Source organism: Neomonachus schauinslandi, chromosome 14, assembly GCF_002201575.2.
Source record: "Neomonachus schauinslandi chromosome 14, ASM220157v2, whole genome shotgun sequence".
In the NCBI taxonomy this organism is placed as follows: Eukaryota; Metazoa; Chordata; class Mammalia; order Carnivora; family Phocidae; genus Neomonachus; species Neomonachus schauinslandi.
In genome coordinates this window covers 40,114,983-40,137,964 of record NC_058416.1, presented here as the reverse complement: position 1 = coordinate 40,137,964, position 22,982 = coordinate 40,114,983, and the positions used below count along the sequence as shown (strand labels likewise).

The 22,982-nt window shown below is 34.1% G+C and overlaps 1 protein-coding gene across 2 annotated transcripts in view; it reads right to left on the bottom strand.

The window, feature by feature from the left end:
• Nucleotides 1-22,982, bottom strand: part of TRAPPC8 (trafficking protein particle complex subunit 8) — an 82,322-nt gene that overhangs the window by 20,585 nt on the left and 38,755 nt on the right. For both annotated transcript variants that reach the window (XM_044920855.1, XM_021686086.1), the window contains exons 12-21: nt 20,862-20,993; nt 17,125-17,349; nt 16,083-16,191; nt 14,244-14,438; nt 13,480-13,610; nt 11,206-11,280; nt 10,597-10,723; nt 10,032-10,186; nt 3,843-4,285; nt 415-562 (exon numbers count right to left, since the gene is read on the bottom strand). In XM_044920855.1, coding sequence (XP_044776790.1) covers nt 415-562; nt 3,843-4,285; nt 10,032-10,186; nt 10,597-10,723; nt 11,206-11,280; nt 13,480-13,610; nt 14,244-14,438; nt 16,083-16,191; nt 17,125-17,349; nt 20,862-20,993 — 1,740 coding nt within the window. The remainder of the gene's footprint in view (nt 1-414; nt 563-3,842; nt 4,286-10,031; nt 10,187-10,596; nt 10,724-11,205; nt 11,281-13,479; nt 13,611-14,243; nt 14,439-16,082; nt 16,192-17,124; nt 17,350-20,861; nt 20,994-22,982) is intronic.

Here is a 22,982-nt window from a genome sequence, read left to right as displayed (position 1 = left end):
TTAATGCCACCAGGTCCCTTTTAGACTTAAAATTATGAAGTTAGGGATGCCTGGGTGGCTCAGATAGTGAAGTGTCTACCTTCGGCTCAGGTCATGATTTCAGGGTCCTGGGATCAAGTCCCGCATCGGGCTCCCCCTGCTCAGTGGGGAGCCTGCTTCTCCCTCTCCCTTGGCCTGCTGCTCCCCCTGCTTGTGCACCCCCTCTATATGACAAATAAATAAATAAAATCTTAAATATATATATATAAAAAAATTACAAAGTTAATGGAAAATTAAGATGTTTTCACACTGTTGTAGATGAACATTCCTAAATTCCTACCTTACACTATCTTGTGGGGAAAAAAATCCTTTCCTAAAAACAAAGGAAACACTTTAATATAATTAAAAATAAAATTTAGTTTTAAACCAACTTACTGTATTGTTATTTTCCACATCCACAAAGACTAGCATATTGCCCCCTCGGCCCTCCTCATCTTCAAGAGAATTACTTCTGCAGACAGTAGCTCGTACATTCAAAGATCGGCTGGTACAAATAACTGCAGTGTGTCTTAATATTCTGTGACTGAAGAAATACAAAATTGCAAATTTAATGGAAGAACCTCTCCATGTGTTATGATTCTCTAATTCCAAACAAAGCTTTTAAAACCTAATTGCTCTCATGACCATTTGTACTCTAAAACAAAAACAAAGAATATAATACAGTAAAATTATCTAGTTAGCATAACTTCATTTCAAATTCTTTCTTCTCAGTTTGGAAGGAAACTAATGGTCTCTCAGACTCTAGGCATGTCTGCTCACCAAACTCATCAGTATAGCACATGAAAATAATTTTCAGGTAGCAATGTCCTGATTATGCCACTTCTCTGACAGTGGTTTCAAAGCAACTGATCCCCTATCAAGTAAACCCCAAACTTTCACCAGGCATTGAAGGCCCTCCACAATAGAGCTTTTTACATTTCAATGTTAATTCCCCTTTACTACTACTCTTTTTTAATATTACCTCTTAAATTTCTTTCTTTCTTTTTTTTTTTTTAAGTACAACTGAAATACAATGTCCTAGGAGTTTCAGGGATAAATCATATTGACTCAGTATTTGTATACACTATGAAATGATCCCTTTGATAAATCTAGTTACCGTGTCGTCATAAAAAGCTATTGTAATATTACTGACTATATTCCCTATACTATAGATTACATCCCCATGACTTACTTTAGAAAGTTTGTACCTCTTAATCCCCTTCACCTGTTTCACCCGCACCCCCAACCCCCTCCCCACTCTGATAACCAGCAGCTTCTCCCTTGTGTCTATGAGTCTGTTTCTGTTTTGTTTTTTCAGATTCCACATATAGGTGAAAAAATATGGTCTTTCTGTGTCTTATTTTACTTAACATAATACCCTCTAGGTCCATCCGTGTTATCACAAATGGCACAATTTCATTCTTTTTTATGGCTGAGTAACATTTGTGTGTGCGTGCGTGTATCTTTATCCTGATAGATGGGACACCTAGGTTGCCTCCATATCTTGGCTATTGTAAATACTACTGCAATGAACATAGGAGTGTATATGGTGGTTTTGTTTTCTTCAGGTAAATACCCAGAATTGGAACTGCTGGATCGTATGGTAGTTCTATTTAGTTTTTTGAGGAACTTGTATACTGTTTTCCATAAAGTGGCTGTACCAATTCACATTTCCACCAAGTGTATGTGGGTTCCTTTTTCTCTACCACCTCACCAACACTTATTATTTTGTCTTTGATAATAGCCAATCTGACAAATTTGAGGTAATATCTCATTGTAGTTTTGATTTGCATTTCCCTGATTAGTGATGCTGAGCATCCTTTCATGTGCCTGTTGGCCATCTGTAGGTCTTTTGAAAAATGTGGACTTAGATCCCCTGTCCATTTTTTAATTTTTTATATTAAATTGTGTAAGTTCTCTATATATTTTTGATGCATGATTTGCAAATACCTTCTCCCATTCAGTAGGATGTCTTTTTGTTTTGCTGATGGTCTCCTTCACTGTGCAAAAGCTTTCTAGTTTGATGTGATCCCGTTTTAGTTTTTGTTGCCCTTGCCTGAGAAGACCCCCCAAAATATTGGTAAGATCAGTGAATGTCAAAGAGCTCACTGCCTATGTTTTCTTCTAGAAGTTTTATGGTATCAAGTCTTACATTCAAGTCTTTAATCCATTTTGAATTTATTTTTGTGTATGGTATAAGATAATGGTCCAGTTTCATTCTTTTGCATGCAGCTGTCCAGTTTTCCCAATATCATTTATTGAAGAAATGATCTTCTCCACTGTATATTCTTGCTTCTTTTGTCATAGATTTAATTGACCACATACACATACATTTATTTCTGGGCTCTCTATTCTGTACCATTGATCTGTGTCTATTTTTGTGCCAGTATCATACTGCAGTGATTACTATAGCTTTGTAGTACAGTTTGAAATCAGGGAGCATCATAGCTCCAGCTTTATTCTTCTTCCTCAAGATTACTTTGACTATTTGGGGTCTTTTGTGGTTCCATACAAATTTTAGGATTCTTTGTTCTAGTTCTGTAAAACATGCCATTGGTATTCTGATGGGGATTACACTGAATCTGTAGAGTGCTTTGGGTAGTATGAACATTTTAACAATATTAATTCTTCCAATCCATGAACACAGTATATCTTTCCATTTCTTTGTGTCATCTCAATTTCTTTCATCAATGTAAAAGACCTCCTTGGTTAAATTTATTCCTAGGTATTCTTTTTTATGCAACTGTAAATAGGACTGTTTTCTTAATTTCTCTGATAGTTCATTATAGAACTATAGAAATGCAATCGATCTCTATATGTTAATTTTGTATCCTACAACTCTACTGAATTCATTTATTAGTTCTAATAGTTTCCCCTTTACTTCTTTTACACATATTTTACACTGTGACCAAACTAACTATATTCGGTTTATATTTCCTAATTTACAAATCTTCATTTATATATAGTTACTCCCTAGAATACCCACTACTTTCTTGCCTATCCCCCTTGATATCCAAATTCTGAAATCTTTACTTTCTTTGGAAGCTCATTTCACCACTACTATATTCCACAAAGCCTTCCCTGACTGCTTGGTCAGAGTATGCTCTATTGTCTTCTGAAGGAGAATTAGTATTTATTGAGCATCTAAAATGTCCCCATGCTTATAAGTACTGTATCATTTTGTCCTCACGGTAAGTCTTAAAAGATATTTTAAATATTCCGTTAATAAATGGAGTAACACAATTATTCCTAGTTAATTTTATAAAAATGACAATGGCATTATCATAAATAAAATAATATGTTGTTTAATAATATATAGGCCACCGACCCTTGTGAGCACCAAGGTTTGATTTCTTCAGTGACCCTCATTGTAACACTACCCTAATCATCTATTCTACAAATATATACCTTTTTCCCCATACATTCTCAGGGGTCAGGAGAGGGCACAAGAGAAAAGGAAAGGTAAAACAAAATAATTTTCTTGAAACAGGATGACTATAGCAGGTTGTCTTCATATACAAACGGTACCTGTGAATTTCATTATTATGTGGTAACTTTGGCCAGAGTACTTAGTTGTATCAAAGAATCACGAAGTTTATAGATAGAAGCCACTAAAAAGATTAAGGTAGCCTCATTTTTTCTACTTTTGGCTACTCAGAACTTATATTAGGGACAAGCTCAAATATAAACATCATGTATAATTTGGAAGGGCATAATTTCTTAAGAAACGATGACATGTGTTAACAAATATCAAAATGTTTATTTGAATTTGTGCACATACATTAAACACAGAGGTTAAATCAAGAAAGTTTTATAATACTCACCGTATTTTAGGCTGCTTTTTCACACTTTCATAGTAAAACAAAAAGTTAATTTCATGGACACCTTCTTCATCTGGCCCACGTAACCACATTGGTAGCTGAACTGAAGCTCCAGGCAGAAGAACGGTGTCAGGAAGGGGAACAGGAATCACCTCTGGCTGACTCCCTATGCCAATGCCAAAGTCTACAGAGGAAGCTGACGATATGAGTGCTGTACATACAGAGGTAGAATCTGTCACAACAGTCTTGTAAGCACTACAGTTCTCAGAAGCTGAGGGACTTAGTGGTGTTAGAACAGCTGTGTTACCACCAAAAGTAAAGAATTCTGGACGTTTAGAAACAACCTTCAATCCAGTAAGAGGACATTTGCTGACATTGACAAATTCTACATATGCTTTTCGGATTTCTCCACAGAGGAGCCCTGTAGGAAAATGTATAAAGAACACCTGCATTGGAGGGAAAAAATATTATTATACTGTCTGTTAAAAATTCTGAACCTCTAGTGAAAAACAATTTAAGATGCTGTATTTCTTTACGAAAGGTTTACAATTATTAATTCTCTTTGATATCTCCCTGAATATATGGCAATTAACAACTCCATTTTAGAAAAGAGACAGAGACCAATGTTATTCAGTAGCAGATTGCAGAGTTATGAATTAAAAATAAAACATCAGTGACAAGTGAGCTATCAACAAAACTTTGACAACTGTGTAGACTATGGACAAGTTACAAGTAATTTAACATGGCTATGTAAATTAAATGATTATCAGTTGAAAAGCCCTTATCAATGTCAACTTGAAAAATAATTCAACTATTTTTTATACATCATTAAGATGCAAAGATACACCAGAGATCTTAAAAGGGAAGAATGTACAGATCCATGATTCCATATCCATAATTTTAAAACCCAAAAAGCTCTGAACAACCTCAAACTTTTAGTAACTCACATGGGAATGAAACCTGATCTAACAAAGGCGTTTTATACCCTTTCCCATTCAGTAAGACATTCATGTGGTTCACTCACGCAATATTAATGTGCTTGATTTCCAGATGCTACCACAAACCCAAAAGGGGTTACATAACACTTTGGATATAAACACACACATACACACACACACACACACGCACTTTCTAAAAATTAAGGATAAAAAAATGATTTTCAACACACATCTGGCCTCAGGATTTCAGATAAGTGAATGTGAAGCTGTACTAGAGAGGTAGAAATATGGGCTAACAAAATCACCTAGTAAGTTATTTGCATTTAAAAGATGCTTAAGTGTAAATGTCAGAGGTACATGCACAGTATCTAAGAAAGGAGGAATATAAAGGTACAAGTATGAGGAAAAAAGGTTCTAATAAAGTTATGGCTGGCAGTCCCACAGGACTTATTAAAATCCAGTGGAAATACTTATGTTTCTTTCTTTTTTAAGATTTTATTTATTTATTTGTTTGTTTGAGAGAGAGTGAGAGAGCACGAGTAGGGGGCGGGGAGAGGGAGAAGGGAGCCTGACTCGGGGCTTGATCCCACGACCCCGGGACCATCATCTGAGAAGAAGGTAGACGCCTAACCGACTGAGCCACCACCGGAAATACCTATGTTTCTTAATCTAAATTTAAATGGAAATTCACTATGGCCACAGTCTTACGGAAGAAGATAAATTCTGTGGACATCAGAAGCTTTAAAAACAGGTATGAGAAAATAAGGAATTAATGTAGAAATCTAAAACATAGGTTAGAAGAAAAACAGGCATAGGATTATATTAAAGACACTGAGTATGTACTGACTAGCCAGTGTCAAATAAACTTAGTCAAATAAGTTAAAATTTGTGAAGGAATATAAATTTTGAGATGATGTGTCAAAAACAGCTGAAAGAGTACCAAAAAGACACAGTAAAATACACAGACACCTGAATACCATCAAGAAGGCTAAGGCATTGATAAAATGGGAAGGGTGCTGGAATTAGCAGAACAGTGATGCACCATGTGTAGATCTTCATCCTCACTCTTGTCTTGGTAAACACATCTTAAGAGATTATTTCATCAGACACTAGACTGGTCACTTCTTTCACTACTCCCTTAAACACTTTGAATTGTATAAAATACTTCTGACATAAGATATTAGAAATAGGAATATTCCATGAAATCTCTTACCAATATTAATGTCTACCATTGTTGACCCAAATATAATAAAAGGTCTTTTTAACTAACTTCATACTGTGGTTTGTTGGATTAACCAATTTCTCTAGCATCTTAGTAGAAAATACTGAGTAATGTTTAAGGAAGTGAGCATTAGTGACTTGAGGCTTTCTACTATGCCCTCCTTCTTCTCCTTATCAAGAGTTACTATTTATTCCCAAACTTGCTTAATTAAATTATTATGTAAACTGCTTCTATCTTTGCCTGAAAGTACTGCTTTCATTTTTAAATAAACTCTACTCTAGATATATATTGTACTTAAACTGCTTAACAACGATCTTTAGATTCTCACTCTAATGAAACCAAAACTGGAAACTTAAAATGACAACTTATGGATGTGGGTGAATGCATGAAAGACAAACAAAATTCATACTAGGAAACCTGTACCAATACAAAGAACTCACAGAAAAGGCCTCTGACCTAAATCCACCCCCCCCCCTTCAAAATAGTGAATAAATGTGTACATTTGTATGTTTTCTTAAGGTAAATATTTAGGGTATGGACCTACTGTGGTTTTTTTGTTATTCACTTTACAAGCTTTTTTGTTTAATCAACAAAACACCAGTTATTATGTAGAGTAAGAGGTCCTATGTTAAAATACCCTCTTCAAGGAGAACTGCATCTATAACAATAAAGTTTTTTAAAAACTCATTATGGTATACAAGAAGAAAAATTAAGTACAGAACTAGCAGTATAAAAAACAAATTTTAAAACTACTGAGTTAAATAGATTTAAAATCATACATCATCTGGTTCAACTTACCCCATTTCATAAGAAAAGAAACTTTCCAAGGTCAGATAATTAGAGACGGGGCTTAGAAAGAAGTCTAAAAGTAAGCCTCTCTACATAATATGTCATCTGAGAAGTACTGCACTTAAAAACCATTTGTACTTTTACCAATCTTTTTTTTTTTTTTTTAAGATTTTATTTATTTATTTAAGGGAGAGAGACACAGTGAGAGAGGGAACACAAGCAGGGGGAGTGGGAGAGGGAGAAGCAGGCTTCCCGCTGAGCAAGGAGCCCAATGCGGGGCTCGATCCCAGGACCCTGGGATCATGACCTGAGCTGAAGGCAGATGCTTAACGACTGAGCCACCCAGGCGCCCCTACTTTTACCAATCTTACAAAGACCATCGTAATACGGTACAATGAAAATTATAAGCTAGTAAAATCATAAAAATGGAGTATTTTGGTGTCCTGTACTGACTGATCTCAATTTAACCAGAGTAGCCAGAATCTTCCCTTTTGAAAGTAAGCTCTAGCAAATTCTTACGTATAGAATTCCAAGCAAACTGTTTATCAATTAGTGATTTCTAACCTAAAATGATGACTAAACCTAAAATAAAATTTGGATCCCAACTCATTTCAATCCATCTTCAGCCTTAGAACCCCTAGGTGTAGCAATGCAAATCACAATAAAAATCCCATGCATTACTATGGGAACTTGACAAGTCTGGATAAAATGGCACAAGTATTAAGGAAAAAAAAAAGATTATGAGAAAGATTTGGTTAAGAAAAATGATAAAGCAAGAATATAGTATTGACACAGAGAGATGAGGAACTATGATCAAGCAGAATAGGTTATCATCCAAAGAAAATCCCCAAACCAAAAAACAGGTATGCATACTTTCAGGATACTTAATAGTGTATTAGAAAGAAGGTATAGTGAGTTGCCAATATTCAATTAATGGTAATTAGGACCAGGAACAAATAAAGTTTGATTCCCTACCCCTAGACATTCAGAAGAGTATTATTCCCTTGGATTTAAAAAAGAACACAGACATTAAAAAATAAAATTATAAAAGTTTTGACTACAGAAGTCTCTGTAAGTCTAAAATTCAGAAGCAACAAAGGACAATCAGATAGGACTTCATGTATGTCAAAAATCTTAACAGGGTGAAAGACACCAAATCAATATGTGTGAAATATTTATCAACCAGAAACTAGCACTGACGTCAGTCTATAAGTCTTCTATTTGCCCTACACAACTCTTTAAATGAAACATAATTAAGCAAGTGTAAAACTTGGGCAGAATACAATAACCTCCCCTCAACACACACACACGCCACCTTTTCATGAATATACCTACCCTGCCCCCACTATAGGTATAGGATTAGTGCCCATAAAAATCATCCAATGAGAAAAGGGAAATGATAGCCAATTCAAAGGATATCAACAGGTAATCATATAGACATATGGAAGGAAAAAAATCATATGAACTAAAAACACAAAGACTGATCATTTTAGCAGACATTAGAGAAATGTAAATAAAGAATGTCATTTTTATGCGGCGCCTGGATGGCTCAGTTGTTAAGCATCTGCCTTAGGCTCAGGTCATGATCGCAGGGTCCTGGGATTGAGATACACATAGGGCTCCCTGCTCTGCGGGAGGCCTGCTTCTCCCTCTCCCACTCCCCCTGCTTGTGTTCCCTCTCTTGCTGTGTCTCTGTCAAATAAATAAATAAAATCTTTAAAAAAAAAATGTTTTGGGGCGCCTGGGTGGCTCAGTCATTAAGTGTCTGCCTTCGGCTCGGGTCATGATCCCAGGGTCCTGGGATCGAGCCCTGCATCGGGCTCTCTGCTCAGCGGAAAGCCTGCTTCTCCCTCTCCCACTCCCCCTGCTTGTGTTCCTTCTCTCGCTGTGTCTCTGTCAAATAAATAAATAAAATCTTCCAAAAAAAAAAAAATGTTTTTCACCAACCTAATTCACGAAAGTTAAAAAAAAAAAAAAGATCATATCCAATATGGCATAGATGTGAGGCAAAGGATTCCCATTCTCAAGCAAAGTGCAAATTGCTATAGCCTTGCTGAAGGTAATTTTGTAGTATGTTGCAAAATGTTTTATTTATAAACCCTTTGACCCAGCAACTCCATTTTGGTCTAAACTAGAACATGGACAACATATATACATAATGTGACTTACTGAAGAACTGTCAGTAATGAAAAACCAGAACTACACTCATCAACAGATAAATGGTTAAAATACATTATGATATATCTAAATAAAGAATGCCATATGTAGCTGTAAAAAAAAGAATTTTTACTGAATGAAAACAAAGACCAAGCAAGTAAGGGTAAAATGTGCAGTATGATTCCATTTATAATTACTAAAACTATATATGAGTGTACAATGAAAGGCCTGAAAAGAGAAACACCAATTTAATATCACCAGCACTTTTAGAAGGAAAACTTGAGGATGCAGGAAGACAGACCTCCTGCCAGTGTTTGTAACACTGCATGACCCTGCCATTAGTTTGCCTCTCAGGTAGACAACTGATCCAAGGTAGGCCAGATTTCTCTCCCAGAAACGTGAAATTTGTAATAAAGTGGCACAAAGACTAGGAAAGTTGTTTGACTAAAGTCATATCAAAAGTAATGCTTTCTAAAGGCTTACAAACATTTGCTGCTACATTTCCTGGAGGTGCCAAGTCCTTATTCTTCTTTGAGATTTATTGTTCTATAATACTTCAGTTTCTCAGAGATGTTCCAATAACCTTCAACTAAATAATAAACATTTTCTCTTTTTTGGCTTATGCTACACCTAGCCATCAGTTTCTATCTTCTGTAACTAAAAAAGTTTCAACTTAGAGGCATGAAAGTAGGGTGAGGTGGGAAACAGAGAGAATGAAGGGAATATTGTTTTTTAATCATATATTTATCTATTTTGCTCAAACTTTTTATAAGCATTAATTCCCGTATTATTTTTGTACCTTATCAAAAAAAAGCCATTGATTTTAATAAACAAAGTCATTGATTTTATTAAACAAAGTGTCCTTTAAATGTATTTTCTCAATTTCCATTAATATTTTGAGGTTTATAATTTATAACCTGGCTATGATTTATCTTTGTGAATTAGATCTATTAAACCTAGCTTAATAATAAAAAGTATGGTTCAATGTAATATCAGTAACTTCAAAGTCTAAGATTACTTTATTGAAAATATTATCTGACCTTATAGACAATTTACTAATCCATGAAATTTTAAAAAGTGAAATACCTCCAATAGTGGCATTTCCTCCGTGATAATGGGATCTAAACGTCGATCAGGACCATATTTAATAGATGTTTTCTCTTCTTTTGTATTGTTAAGTCGAGGACCTTGAATTTCTAAATCCTGTCTCCCTCGGACTGACATACTCAAGGAATGTTTTCCTGAAACAAAAAACAGTCAATGCCCTAAAGTAATTTGATATGTTAAATGACATCAATTTAGCTTGAATACTGTAACTTTCAGATTATTTCTAGAAAAATCCTAAATAATTATTGAGTAGCATGGTTAATCAAAGAATTAAGAGTACTTTATTTTTATGTTTAACCACATCTACTGTATGCTGATTAATTTCTCATTAGGATTTACTTATTTTGCAGACACAAAATACATTAGAAGGGAATAAAGTTTATTTTTGAAGCAATGGCAGAGTTCAAAATAACCCAAATAATCTGACTAAATGCCTTTGTTAAGGCACATTAAACCTATTTTAAAAACACCTCATTTTCATTCATTTATTCTATGGAGATTTAATTATTAGTTTTCTATCTGTTTAGCAATGCTATAGTTTTACCTGTGTGACATCTAGGAAGAGCATCAATGCCATCTACTGTCACGCAGCCCTGAATAGTGCCAAGATTATAAACAACTCCCAGAATATGCAGCTCCCCTATGTGATGGGGAAAGAGCTTTAGTCTTGCCTGTGGAGACATTTAAGTCACTCTTATTATCTGTTTTCATAATATCTTAAATAGCACAATACCTAAATGCAAAAATATAAACTCATGACCTAAACTTTTGAATAATCAATTAATTTCTTATATGGGAAAGCATTTTCTTCAAAAGAAAATCTGTAAATAGGACTGGATCTTCATTAACACTTCCAAGTCAACAAAAACCAAAATATTCTGGTCAAGCAAATATTATATGAAATTATCACACCGACCGCCTTCAAAAAAGCAAACACTTTTCACCAGGCTTCTTTGGAATTAACAAACCAAAGACCACTGCAAATCTACTCTTCCCACCAATTTCCTCTTGTGCAATTCCTGTTTCCCAATCTTCCAAATTTTACCTTTTAAGAAAACTAGAATATAAAACAAACTGAATAAATTGATTTTTAAAATTTGTTTGCATCTTACTTTTTGAAAGGCTTAAGACAAAAAAATAATAAAATAGTTACCACTTTAGATTCTTCACTATTAATTAAAAATTCTGAAATAACTTCAGTTCCAATCATTTCAGGTTCACCTGTTACCTGAAAAATAAGTTATTTTGTAAAACATACATTCTAATGAATAAAGTATCAGTATATTAACATTCCTATACATCAGTACTTAAGAACAATAACAATAATTATAGTTAGTATTTACTAGGTTCTTACTATGTGCTAAGCAAGATGCAAAGTGTTTTACTTTCACACCTGGAGTAAAGCCACGCAAGTAGCAGAATGCATGATATATACATTTTTTCATTTCATTCAGTCCAATTCAAGTGGGGGGGGGTAAGTGACCTACTCTAAGTTGCAGCCAAGAGGATAAAACTTCAAGAGATAAAGTTCAGTTACTAATGCTCAACAATGGCCAAAATGGCCATTTAATCTTACAATCAGAGCAAATTTCCCCCATTTTGTACTCTGACTAGCCTCTCTTTCCAAATTGGCCAATTACACAAAGTAATGGCACCTAAGCAAGATGCATAAAAGACTGGTAGATAATAAGGGCAGTAAGAGAGAGCAAAAAAAGGCCTGTGGCCTCCAAATCAAGGACTTCTGTAACAATCTCTGGTCATGTAACAAAGCAGAGTTAACTGACTTACACTTGGGGTAAAGCTGGTCCTCATAAACACTGTTTTACTTTTACCATGAAGTTAGTTATTTCACACAATAAATAAAAATTACATTTCCCTAAGTTCCATTTCAGCATCTTAATCCATCAGCAGAAGCTTATGAAGAAATCCAAAGAGTTTGAAATTTACAGCAAAAAGTGTAACTTAATTATACACAATGAAAATTTTCACTCAACTTTAATAAACCTCCTTTAAAATCTAATATATTAAACAGACTAATATATTTTAAAAAGCTAATGGATCTTTAAAAAAAACTTTCCCAAGAGTAAACAGTTTATATGCTTCTAATTTGTATTCCAGACATCTAAAAAACATTAGAAAAATTCATAAAGTTGCTAAAATTCCAGTCAGAATAGAGCCTACAAAATCTCAATCTTTCAAACTATTCACAATGAGTGTAAATAATCACAAAATGTCTTTAATGGACTTAACTGACAAGACTTTAAATAAGGCAATCTTTAAAAATCAAAACACTTCAAGAAAAATAATTTATACTAAAGTTAGTATGACATACATCTTCTTTCAAGTTCTCCTTCCATAAATCAGTGCCAAAATGTTGGGATATTTCCCAGTTCCAAAATAATATTTACCACATTTCTAAAACATATAGTTAGGTGGTATAAAAAAGCTAAAGTTATAGAGTAGATATTGGTGAATAACATATAAATGGGTAAAAAATGTACTGTCCCAGTTCTTTCTGCTACAATCAGCTTGGTAACAAAAATTATTTGTTCAAGTCATTCCCACTTCAAAAATAACTATCCTAGATAAAGAGCTTTCTACAGATCTGAATAAGAAAAGAAAAAGATACATATATATAAAGACAATCCACAAAAAAAGGAAATACAAGAACTTCAACTTCACCAGAAATTAATGACATGGAAAATAATAAAAATAGCATTTTTCTTACCTATCAAATCAGTAAGATTTTTTTTTTTAATAAATAAGAATACTTAATGCTGCAAAGATGATATGCAATCCCACGTGCTGTTAGTGAAAAGCTTGTTGGTATGACCTTTTGGGAAACTAATAGAGTACCAAAATACTTATTCCCTAAAATGTTTTAACTTCATGCCCAGGAATCTTTACTACAGAATTTATCAGGATAAAAAACTATACACCCAAATTTTCACCACTGTATTATGATGATAGTAAACAAATGGAAACTTCTAAAACTACTATCAGTGGAGAGATATTAGAAGTGTTTACAGGTCATCCATGATGGAATATTATAAAGAAATGAAATATTGAGACATTTTAATATCAAAATATGCATATGAATCAACACAGAATGAAAAAAAACCAACATACACAATATAATAGAATCCCAAATATGAGAGCAAACATACAAATGGAAATGACTAGAAAGATATAGAAAAGTGTTAAAGTGGTTATTTCTAAATACTGAGAAGACAGTTTTATTTTTATTCCTTATGTTTTTTGTATACTCATTTTCAACAATAAGCATATGTCATACTTTTTATAACTAGGGCAAATAAGCATAAAAAAGAATAAGTATAGCTCACTGAACAGAAAAAATTGAAATGTTATGCATCTGTTAAGGCTATTACTGAAACATGCTTATTACAAATACCTTTTAATAACTTACTAGTTCTTTAACTTCTTCATTATCCTTTCCACTACTATCTTTGGGTTGAAACTTCCACAGCAATGACAAATCAGTCAACAAAAGTGGAACCTTCAAAGGATTTCTAAAAGCCACTTCCACTGTTACTGGTTCTACAAAAGAAAGGCCTAAATTAATAACTTTAATAAACCCCACCTATGCTTCGATTCTCTAAACCTATACCTAAACCTCTAAACCCTATTCTTCAATTTTCTAAACACACCTTACTTTCACAGCTCTTCATTTCTGCCTAGACTATCTTTTACCACCTTGTACATGTCCATTTATTCAGGATTTAGTTTTAAAATGACTTCCTCTAGGGGCGCCTGGGTGGCTCAGTCAGTTAAGCGGCTGCCTATGCTCGGGTCATGATCTCAGGGTCCTGGGATTGAGCTGCGCATTGGGCTCTCCGGTTAGCGGGGAGTCTGCTTCTCCCTCTCACTGTCACTCTGTACTCTCTCTCAAATAAATAAAATCTTAAAAAAAAGACTTCCTCTAAAAGATTTCCCCCCAATTTCTTTGTACTAACAAATGTCATTCTCTCTTCTATATTCCAATAGCATACTATATATACCAGTATTAGAGCCCACAATGCCTGGTTTTATAGATGCAGCTCACTAAGTTATGTTTCCTAATTTATTTTTTCATGCCCGGCTTCCAGTGATTTTTGGCACATAGAAAATGATCTTGTATCTGCTGTAAGTAAACCAAACAAAAAACCATGAATAAAAATTCAAGTACATCACCTTCTACAACTGCCAGTGGAAATCTTGAGTTATCTGAATAACTGTTCAAACAGTACTGTGTGGGGTGGAAACTGGATGGAATTACTCCTCTGTTAACCACAGCTACAACCTGTTCTTCAAGTTCTCGCCACTGCTGAGAGGATTCAGAATCATATTCTTGATCAAGACTTACGTGAGTAGCTGCTTGCTTTTCACCTAAAAAAAAAAAAAAAAGTCACAATTAAGCACACATTTATTAGCACCTGCCCTCAAATGAAACACATTTTAAATAAAAATCCAAAGTAGCCAAATAAATATATATACATACTCACTCTTGCCTGTTTAATTATCTGAGAGAAAAATCTCTTCTTATAACCCTAGTCTAACTGGAACTTGACTTATAATATTGATGTTCTTTTCTCCTTAACTCTGAAAGAATATATTTTCCCTAATATTGCACAAACAATTTTAGATGAAATACCTCAAACATACAGAAACACATGGAGAATAACAATATTTATATACTGAAATTTAACAAACGTCAACATTTGTCATAAGACCCAAAATATTCTTTATGAGATAAATGTTACAAATAATTACTGTCCTCTCTGTAACCCTCCCAAATCCTATTACTCTCCTTCATCTCCACTAGCACTTATTCCCAGAGCTATTCCAAAGCTGAAATATAGTGTTCTCATCCGTATTTTTTACTTTACCACATATTAGTGTATACATAAACAATGTATGCATTGTATGAATTGGTTTGTATACTTTAAATTTATATAAATGGAATTACGTTTGATTGATCATTCTGTAACTTTTTTCACTGAACATTATGGTATATTATTCATATTGAAACATGTAGAACAATTTCACTCATGTCCTACAGCATGAATCCATTATATAAATATGCCAAAATTTATCATCTCCTCTATCATTTTACTTTTTTTGCTATTAAAACCAATGCTGCCATAATCATTTTGATAAATATATATATATACATTTTTTTTTTTTAAGATTTACTTATTTATTTGAGAAAGAGAGAGAGAGAGGAGCAAGGAAGGGCAGAGAGAGTCTCAAGACGACTCCGCGTTAAGCATGGAGCCCAATGCAGGGCCTGATCCCAGGACACTGAGACCACAACTCAAGCCAAAACCAAGAGTTGGACACTTAACCAACTGCACCACCCAGGCACCCATTGATAAATATTTTTAAATAAAATACTAAATTAAATCTCAAGGAGAAACATATTAATAAGTTCAAATATAAGAATGCTTAGAATTACAAAGTTTACTTTAACATATTTATACTCTTGGCCCAGTACTGCCATTCTAAGGCTCAATCCTAAGAAAATAAGCCTATATTTTAAAAAGTTTTACAAGAACAGCAGAATATTGGCAACTGTTCTCTGCTTCTAAGAATATTTGAAATTTCCATAATAAAAACTTAAGAAAAGTTTTATCCACAAAAATGTCCATCACAACATAATTTTATGTAAGGAAAGAAGGAAATAGTCCAACTATATAACAAGCAAATATTAAAGTACTTTATTTATATGTACTGAATAGAGTATCTTACTGACATTAAAAATGCTTAATAAGACTACGTAATAACATGAGCATTCTTTACACTATGTGAAAAAACCCATTATAATTATAGCTATTTTGTTGTTATTTTTAGCTTGTAGAGCTGGAAGGTACACCACTGAAGTAGTGGTAGGATGGTTAAGTGATTCGGTACAGAGTTATTTATTTTCAAATATTCTTTAACAATTACAACATCATTTCTTAAATAAAGAAAAAAAAAAAACACTTAAAAAAATAGTCACTAGGTAACAAGGCCAAATAAAATTTTACGAACCATCTGCCGGTCGTCTGTCGTGGCCAAAGAAAACCCGTGTTGCTGAACTGTTAATATACGGTAAAGGTAGCTGTGGTAAAGGACCATCTGGTGATAGCTGACTTACATTCTAGGAGAAATATAGAAGAAAAAGAACTTTTTGAGAAAATTCTACTTTCTTTATATTTGCCTCATTTTTTAACATGCAAGGTATTAAAAATATGTTAAGCAAGAATATTAAGATAAAGAATTACTAGTTTTACTTAATTTATCAGCCTTAAAATTTTAAATAACATTTATCCTGGCCAAGAGAATCTTTCTAAAGTTCCTCAGCTAATTAGCTCTCTTTGGATGTGGAAATTTCCAAATATTATTTTGCTATGCACTTTATTTTCTGTGACTCATTACAGCATCCTATCTGTCAAAATTCTAACCCATATGATCTCAAATTTATAAAGTATGAAAGGGTATTTTCTGCAGGATAGATAAAATATTCATTTATTGACAAGTCTTGAGGAAAAATTTTTTAAATTTGAAAAATAAATTTTTCCGTAAAACAATGTTTTATATTTTCTAACCTCCTGTCTCAGTGAGGTATTTTTCCTTCCTATTTTCTGGGTTAGACCATAATAATATGTCTACTTCCCACAGACACATACCTTTTCATCTTTCATAGGTAAAAGAAAGTTATGCACTTTTTCCAAAGGATGGTATGAGGACCCAGTATATTATAAAATCAGTTATGATGCAAAAAAAATAATAATAAAGAAGAAGCAGTCCAGAAAGTTTGTGGCATCTCGTCTTCTCTTTTCTTTTTTAAGTTCCAAGAACAGGCACAGATCAAATGTTTACTGGAATATTAAAATTCCCTTTTAAAGATCTGTAGAAGGGCAATGCAACTCACATCTATGACCAAAGGGCATACTGCCACACTTTATTATGACAGATAATTACATAAATTTTAAGAAAACCATTTTATTAAACAACTACTAAAGGAGTTTTTTTTTTTTACTAAAAATAATGACTTAAATTTTAATATCTACTACTGAAAATAAGTATTCACCTTGTAAACATAAAGATACTCTCTGAGGAAGGCCCCTTGTTGAGCAGCAGATTGTTTACTTTCATTGATTAAAATATGCCTAAAAGCAGACACAGCATTGTCCAGTTGCCTAAGGGTATACGACTGGCGCCCAATAGTAAAGTTAATGTGATCTTCTGCAAGAGACCAGCCTTTTCCCTTGTAAACTTGCATGGCTTGACAATAACAGCGTAAAGCATGCTTTTTCTGAAAGAAAATAAACAAAACAAGGTATTAAAATCCAAATTTCTCTTGGACTAGAAAAAATAAACACACACACACATACTCACGAACGTGGTTAACTGGTGTTTCTTCTAACAGAGACTAGAATGATGAGAAAATGAAACTAACATTTATGAAGACCCCTTTGCAATTATTACTAAAAAACAAGAGGTCCTAAAGCAGGCAAGTGACTGCTTTGTCCAAGGGCAGGAAGTCTAAGAAGTCAAAAATAATCATGACTTTATGAAAAACCATCTGGGAGTTTTCAGAGCAGGAGCATACAGAGTCGTGAATTAGTCAGGTTGTTATTTTATAACTGGGAACTATCTTACTAATTTTCTTATCGTCATCTCTATACCACTGCACTGGGCTGAAGGCTAACTAAACCACTGTTTCGTTTGGTTAAGAGTATGGTATATTGGGAGGGGGGTGGGAGGATGGGTTAGCCTGGTGATGGGTATTGAGGAGGGCACGTTCTGCATGGAGCACTGGGTATTATGCACAATGAATCATGGAACACTACATCTAAAACTAATGATGTAATGTATGGGGATTAACATAACAAATAAAAAAATTTTAAAAAAAAGAGTATGGTATATTCTTTTCTTTTGCCCACTGCTGCATCCTGCCACACCTGTGAGCATATGTTTGGCATTAATTACCTATCACTGCTACCCTCTCAAGTCAGACAACCTCTATCTTAAACCTGGGATTTGGTACCAAGGAAGAGGCTTCACTCCACTAAACCTTCTACTTCAGAGTATACTCTTGTACCTACTCCCCTCTTGAGGGTGGATTACAAACTTTGTACCATGTATATCCAGGACTGCTTGTTTTTTAAAGAAATGTTTTCTTGGTAAATAATTAAAGCAAATCAAAATCATCTGCCACTTAATAGCATGCAGTTTAAGAACTCAGTCTCTCTTCTGTGATATTCCTACAAAGATACCCAATTTGAATCTCAACATGAGGAAACACCAAACACACACCAAACAAATTGAGGGACACTCTATAAAAATAATTGGCCTGTAATCTTCAAAAGTATCAAGGTCATAAAGTCAAAGGATCCTTCTGAACAGGATCCTTATGCTATAAAAGACATTTATGGGACAACTGTCAAAACCTGCATAAGGTCGGAGGATTAGCTAGCGGTACTGTATTGAGTTCTTGATTTGATTGTTGTATTATGGTTATACAGGAGAAAAAGTCTTGTTTCTAGGAAACGGGGAATATGTCCTAAAGTATTTGTGGGTAATGAGGCACCAGGTAGACAACCATCAAATCACTCAGGTCAAGTTTCTGAACTGTACTTATAAGTTCTTTATAAGTTTGAGATTGTTTCAAAATAATTTTTAAGTGATGTTTCTTGAAAAAACACTCCCAATCTCCATATTGCATTTAGTAAAAAGGAACACAAACACTGAGTCTTAAAAACTAAGATACAGGGGCGCCTGGGTGGCTCAGTCGTTGAGCGTCTGCCTTCCACTCGTCAGGATCCAGCCCCGCATCAGGCTCCCTGCTCTGCAGGAAGCCTGCTTCTCCCTCTCCCGCTCCCGCTCCCGCTCCTCCTGCTTGTGTTCCCTCTCTCGCTGCGTCTCTGTCAAATAAATAAATAAAATCTTAAAAAAAAAAACAAACTAAGATACAAAGAAACAACTTAATATGTCAAAATGTTGAGTTCAAGTGCATTTTTTAGGATTTCTTGGAAAAGCATCTAAAGAGATTTAAAAGGTAACAAGGATTTAAAATCTGCCTTTTAAGGGTGCCTGGGTGGCTCAGTTGGTTGAGCGACTGCCTTCAGCTCAGGTCGTGATCCTGGAGTCCTGGGATCAAGTCCCACATCAGGCTCCCTGCTCAGCAGGGAGTCTGCTTCTCCCCGACCCTCCCCTCTCTCATGCTCTCTCTATCTCATTTTCTCTCTCTCAAATAAATAAATAAAATCTTTAAAAAAATAAAAATAAATAAAAAAAATAAAATCTGTCTTTTAAAGTAAAAATTGAAACACTGTCCCGGGGTATACTGGACACAAACACACCCTTCTCTAGCACTTTCTTAAAATTTTTTACTAATTTTAATCTTTGGTAATGCCAGTTTTTTGTTTTTTTGTTTTTTTTTTTTTTAAGATTTTATTTATTTATTCATGAGAGATAGAGAGAGAGAGAGAGGGAGAGGCAGAGGGAGAAGCAGGCTCCTGGCGGAGCAGGGAGCCCGACGCAGGACTCGATCCCAGGACCCTGGGATCATGACCTGAGCTGAAGGCAGAAGACGCTCAACCGACTGAGCCACCCAGGCGTCCCTGTTTTTTTGTTTTTTTTAAAGATTTTATTTATTTGACAGAGAGAGACACAGCGAGAGAGGGAACACAAGCAGGGGGAGTGGGAGAGGGAGAAGCAGGCTTCCTGCGGAGCAGGGAGCCCGATGCAGGGCTCGATTCCAGGACCCTGAGACCATGACCTGAGCCGAAGGCAGACGCTTAACGACTGAGGCACCCAGGCGCCCCTAAATAAAACACTTTTAAATGGCAATAAACAATGGGATAACATGTTTCAGATGCATTTGCATTTACTATGGAAGGAGGTGAAAAATGATAGTTTAAAATTATGTTCCACTTTAGAACCTGAGAAATTCTAGTTGATGGAGTGTATCAATTATTATAAAAAGATATATAATTTTATAAATATTTTTACAGTTTTGCATCTAATATAAAGTAAGTTCACCTATTTTCTAACTTGCCAGTTTCCAAAAATAGAGGGAGGAACCCAATCTTGAAATACTTGTCTTCTAAAAATCATGGCATTTTGGGGGCACTAGGGTGGCTCAGTCATTAAGCATCTGCCTTCGGCTCAGGTCATGATTCCAGGGTCCTGGGATGGAGCCCTACATCGGGCTCCCTGCTCTGCGGGAAGCCTGCTTCTCCCTCTCCCACTCCCCCTGCTTGTATTCCTTCTCTCACTATGTCCCCCTCTTTCAAATAAATTAAAAAAAAAAAACTAAAAAAAAAAAAAAAAACCATGGCAATTTTACATGAAATTGAGAGTAATTTTTGAACACTTGTTTCTTTGCACCTTTGTAATAACATACAATTTAAAACACTGACATGTTAGCACAGACTGAAAAATATAAGTATGTTCATAAAAATTTATTATTAACCAAATTTTTTTAAGTCCTCATATTCCCCTACCATAGGAAAAGCTCTTTAAGAAATAAGACCATGGTTTTATGGGTACATGCTAAGCTCCTTGTACAGTCCCAGGAATACAGAGATGATTCTTCAAACCACATTTATCTATATTTATAGTAAACCACCACTTAGTTCTGCTACCACTCTGCCTCTAGCAATTCTCCCTCCAACTAATACTAAAAGGGGCAACTGGGGCTGGAGAAATGCCATACAAATGACATACATTTATAAAATAACAGAATTATAACAAATTATAACAAAAATTAAATTATTACAAAATTTTTTTTTTTTTTTTTTTTTAAGAAAATGCACTCACCTGCCCAGCTTTACTAAACCGATGGCCTGCCAATATCATGTGAAACGCGTATTTTCTAACCATGGGACTCTTCATGTTTATAAAGCAATGTGCCGCCTGTTCCAAAAGAAGTGCACTTCGAAGATCAGAATCCTATTGAATGTTTAAAAGAAAATAAGGTTAGTTTCACAAAATTAAAAGTAAAAAGATAACAGTTCAACATTTACTTTCAAAAAAAAATTCACTTTCTAAAAATAATCTATAGCATATTCACTGTTTAATGTAAGAGTATCTGAGGGCAGAGATCAGGGGCAATCCAATCTTGACGATTCTTTCTTCGAATAAGCACAAATTTTTCTCAAAATCCTTCAAAAAATTCCCTACTATGAAATATTTTCTTTTGCTTTTCATAAAGCCCAATGTCTGGTTATGATATGCAGCATGTAATAAATCTCTGAAGAAATACAATCCCTTTTTAAATGGCAAAAAAAAAAAAAGTATATAACCTGAGAATTTAATACAGGTATACCGATTACAGATAAACCAGAAAGGAGAGCACAGAAAACAACAGACTCACACTAATCTAATTTCTTCAGGAAATTGATCTGAGATATCCAATAGCATATTTCCATTTATCCAAGAAAAAAAGGAAAGATAAAAGAGAATGTGTGTAATTATGAAATAATCTAATCTACTGCTTTATCCTCTATTAAGTTTACTGTATCTAAAAGCAATTCTCAATTTTTGCTTAATTCAAGAATACCAAAATGACTGCTTTTCATTAAAAAGTTTAGAAGGTTTCCCCTTCAAAGATTATCACCGGCTATTAGCATTATTAGTAAATGGTACAACTCAAATTAGTTTCCACTTCAATGGACTCCTACATCAGTATCTACAAAAACCACATACCACATTTACATCCTCATCCATAACGATAACCTTTCAAATGAAAGAGCCATCATCACTTTACAAATAACAGAGAAAGTAGTGAAGGATGCTGATCAAGTATCAACAACATTTTCACCAAAACTTTCTCTACGTTTTCAGCTATTCTCAAGCTGAACTTACCATGCCCTTCCATGTGTTCTGCTGCCATTATTTTCCCCAGGGAGAGTTGAAAACAGAAAACATTTACTTTAAATGCAATAATGTCAACAAATTATAGTTACATCAAAAAAGTGCTCATAGATCATTGATTATTATAACTATCTCTGCAGCAATTACAAAATTAGAGTGGAAACAGATCTGAGGAAACAATCTAGAAAGCATTCAGTAAATGGTAGATATTATTACCTATTTCAACCCCCTTGTGACAAAAACTAATGATCAAATGTTTCTGTCCAAGTAAGATCCAAAAGCTAGTAAGTGGGAAAATCAGGAATGTACAATTGACACACAGTTCTTATCCAAAGGTTTACATAAGAATTACTTAGGGGAGCTAGGGAGTGCATTTTTAATTTTTAGGAAAATGCTTTCTTCTTTAAAAAATACTTTTTTTTTTTCCTTAAAAAATAAATGTTTCAAAAAAAAAAAGTGAACATTTTTCTTCCCCATTCCATGCCTCATCCGACTTGCCATAGGTAACTACAGTTACCAGGCTGGTGTTGTTATCTGTCATTTCTTCCTCTCTATATCTGTGCTTTTATGTTAAATATATACAGTTTTCTAAAAATACACATACTTTTTCATACATAAATGGTATTATACAAAATATTCTTTATCTCATTTTTGGACTTAATATAGTATCATGGACATCTTTCTAAGACATCTACATCTCTTATTTCTTTTAAAGCTACATTGTGTTCTATTATATAAATATACCACAATTTATTAATACAGTCTCCAATTGACTAACACTGCTTCATACTTTTATTACTTTTGTTACTACAAAAAAGTGCTTTGATAAACATATTTATAAAACCATTTTTGAGTAATTATATATTTTTATTAGACACACTTCTGGAAGTAGAACCACTGAGTTAATGAAAGCTATGTATATAGTTCAAATTCTAATCAACAGAGCCAAACTGCTACAAAAAAAAGTAGTACCAACATATAATCTCATCAACAGAGAATAAGAGTGCAGGTTTTCCACTCTATTCAGCCAAAAATTATTTTAAAAAATTTTTACCTCTTTAATTA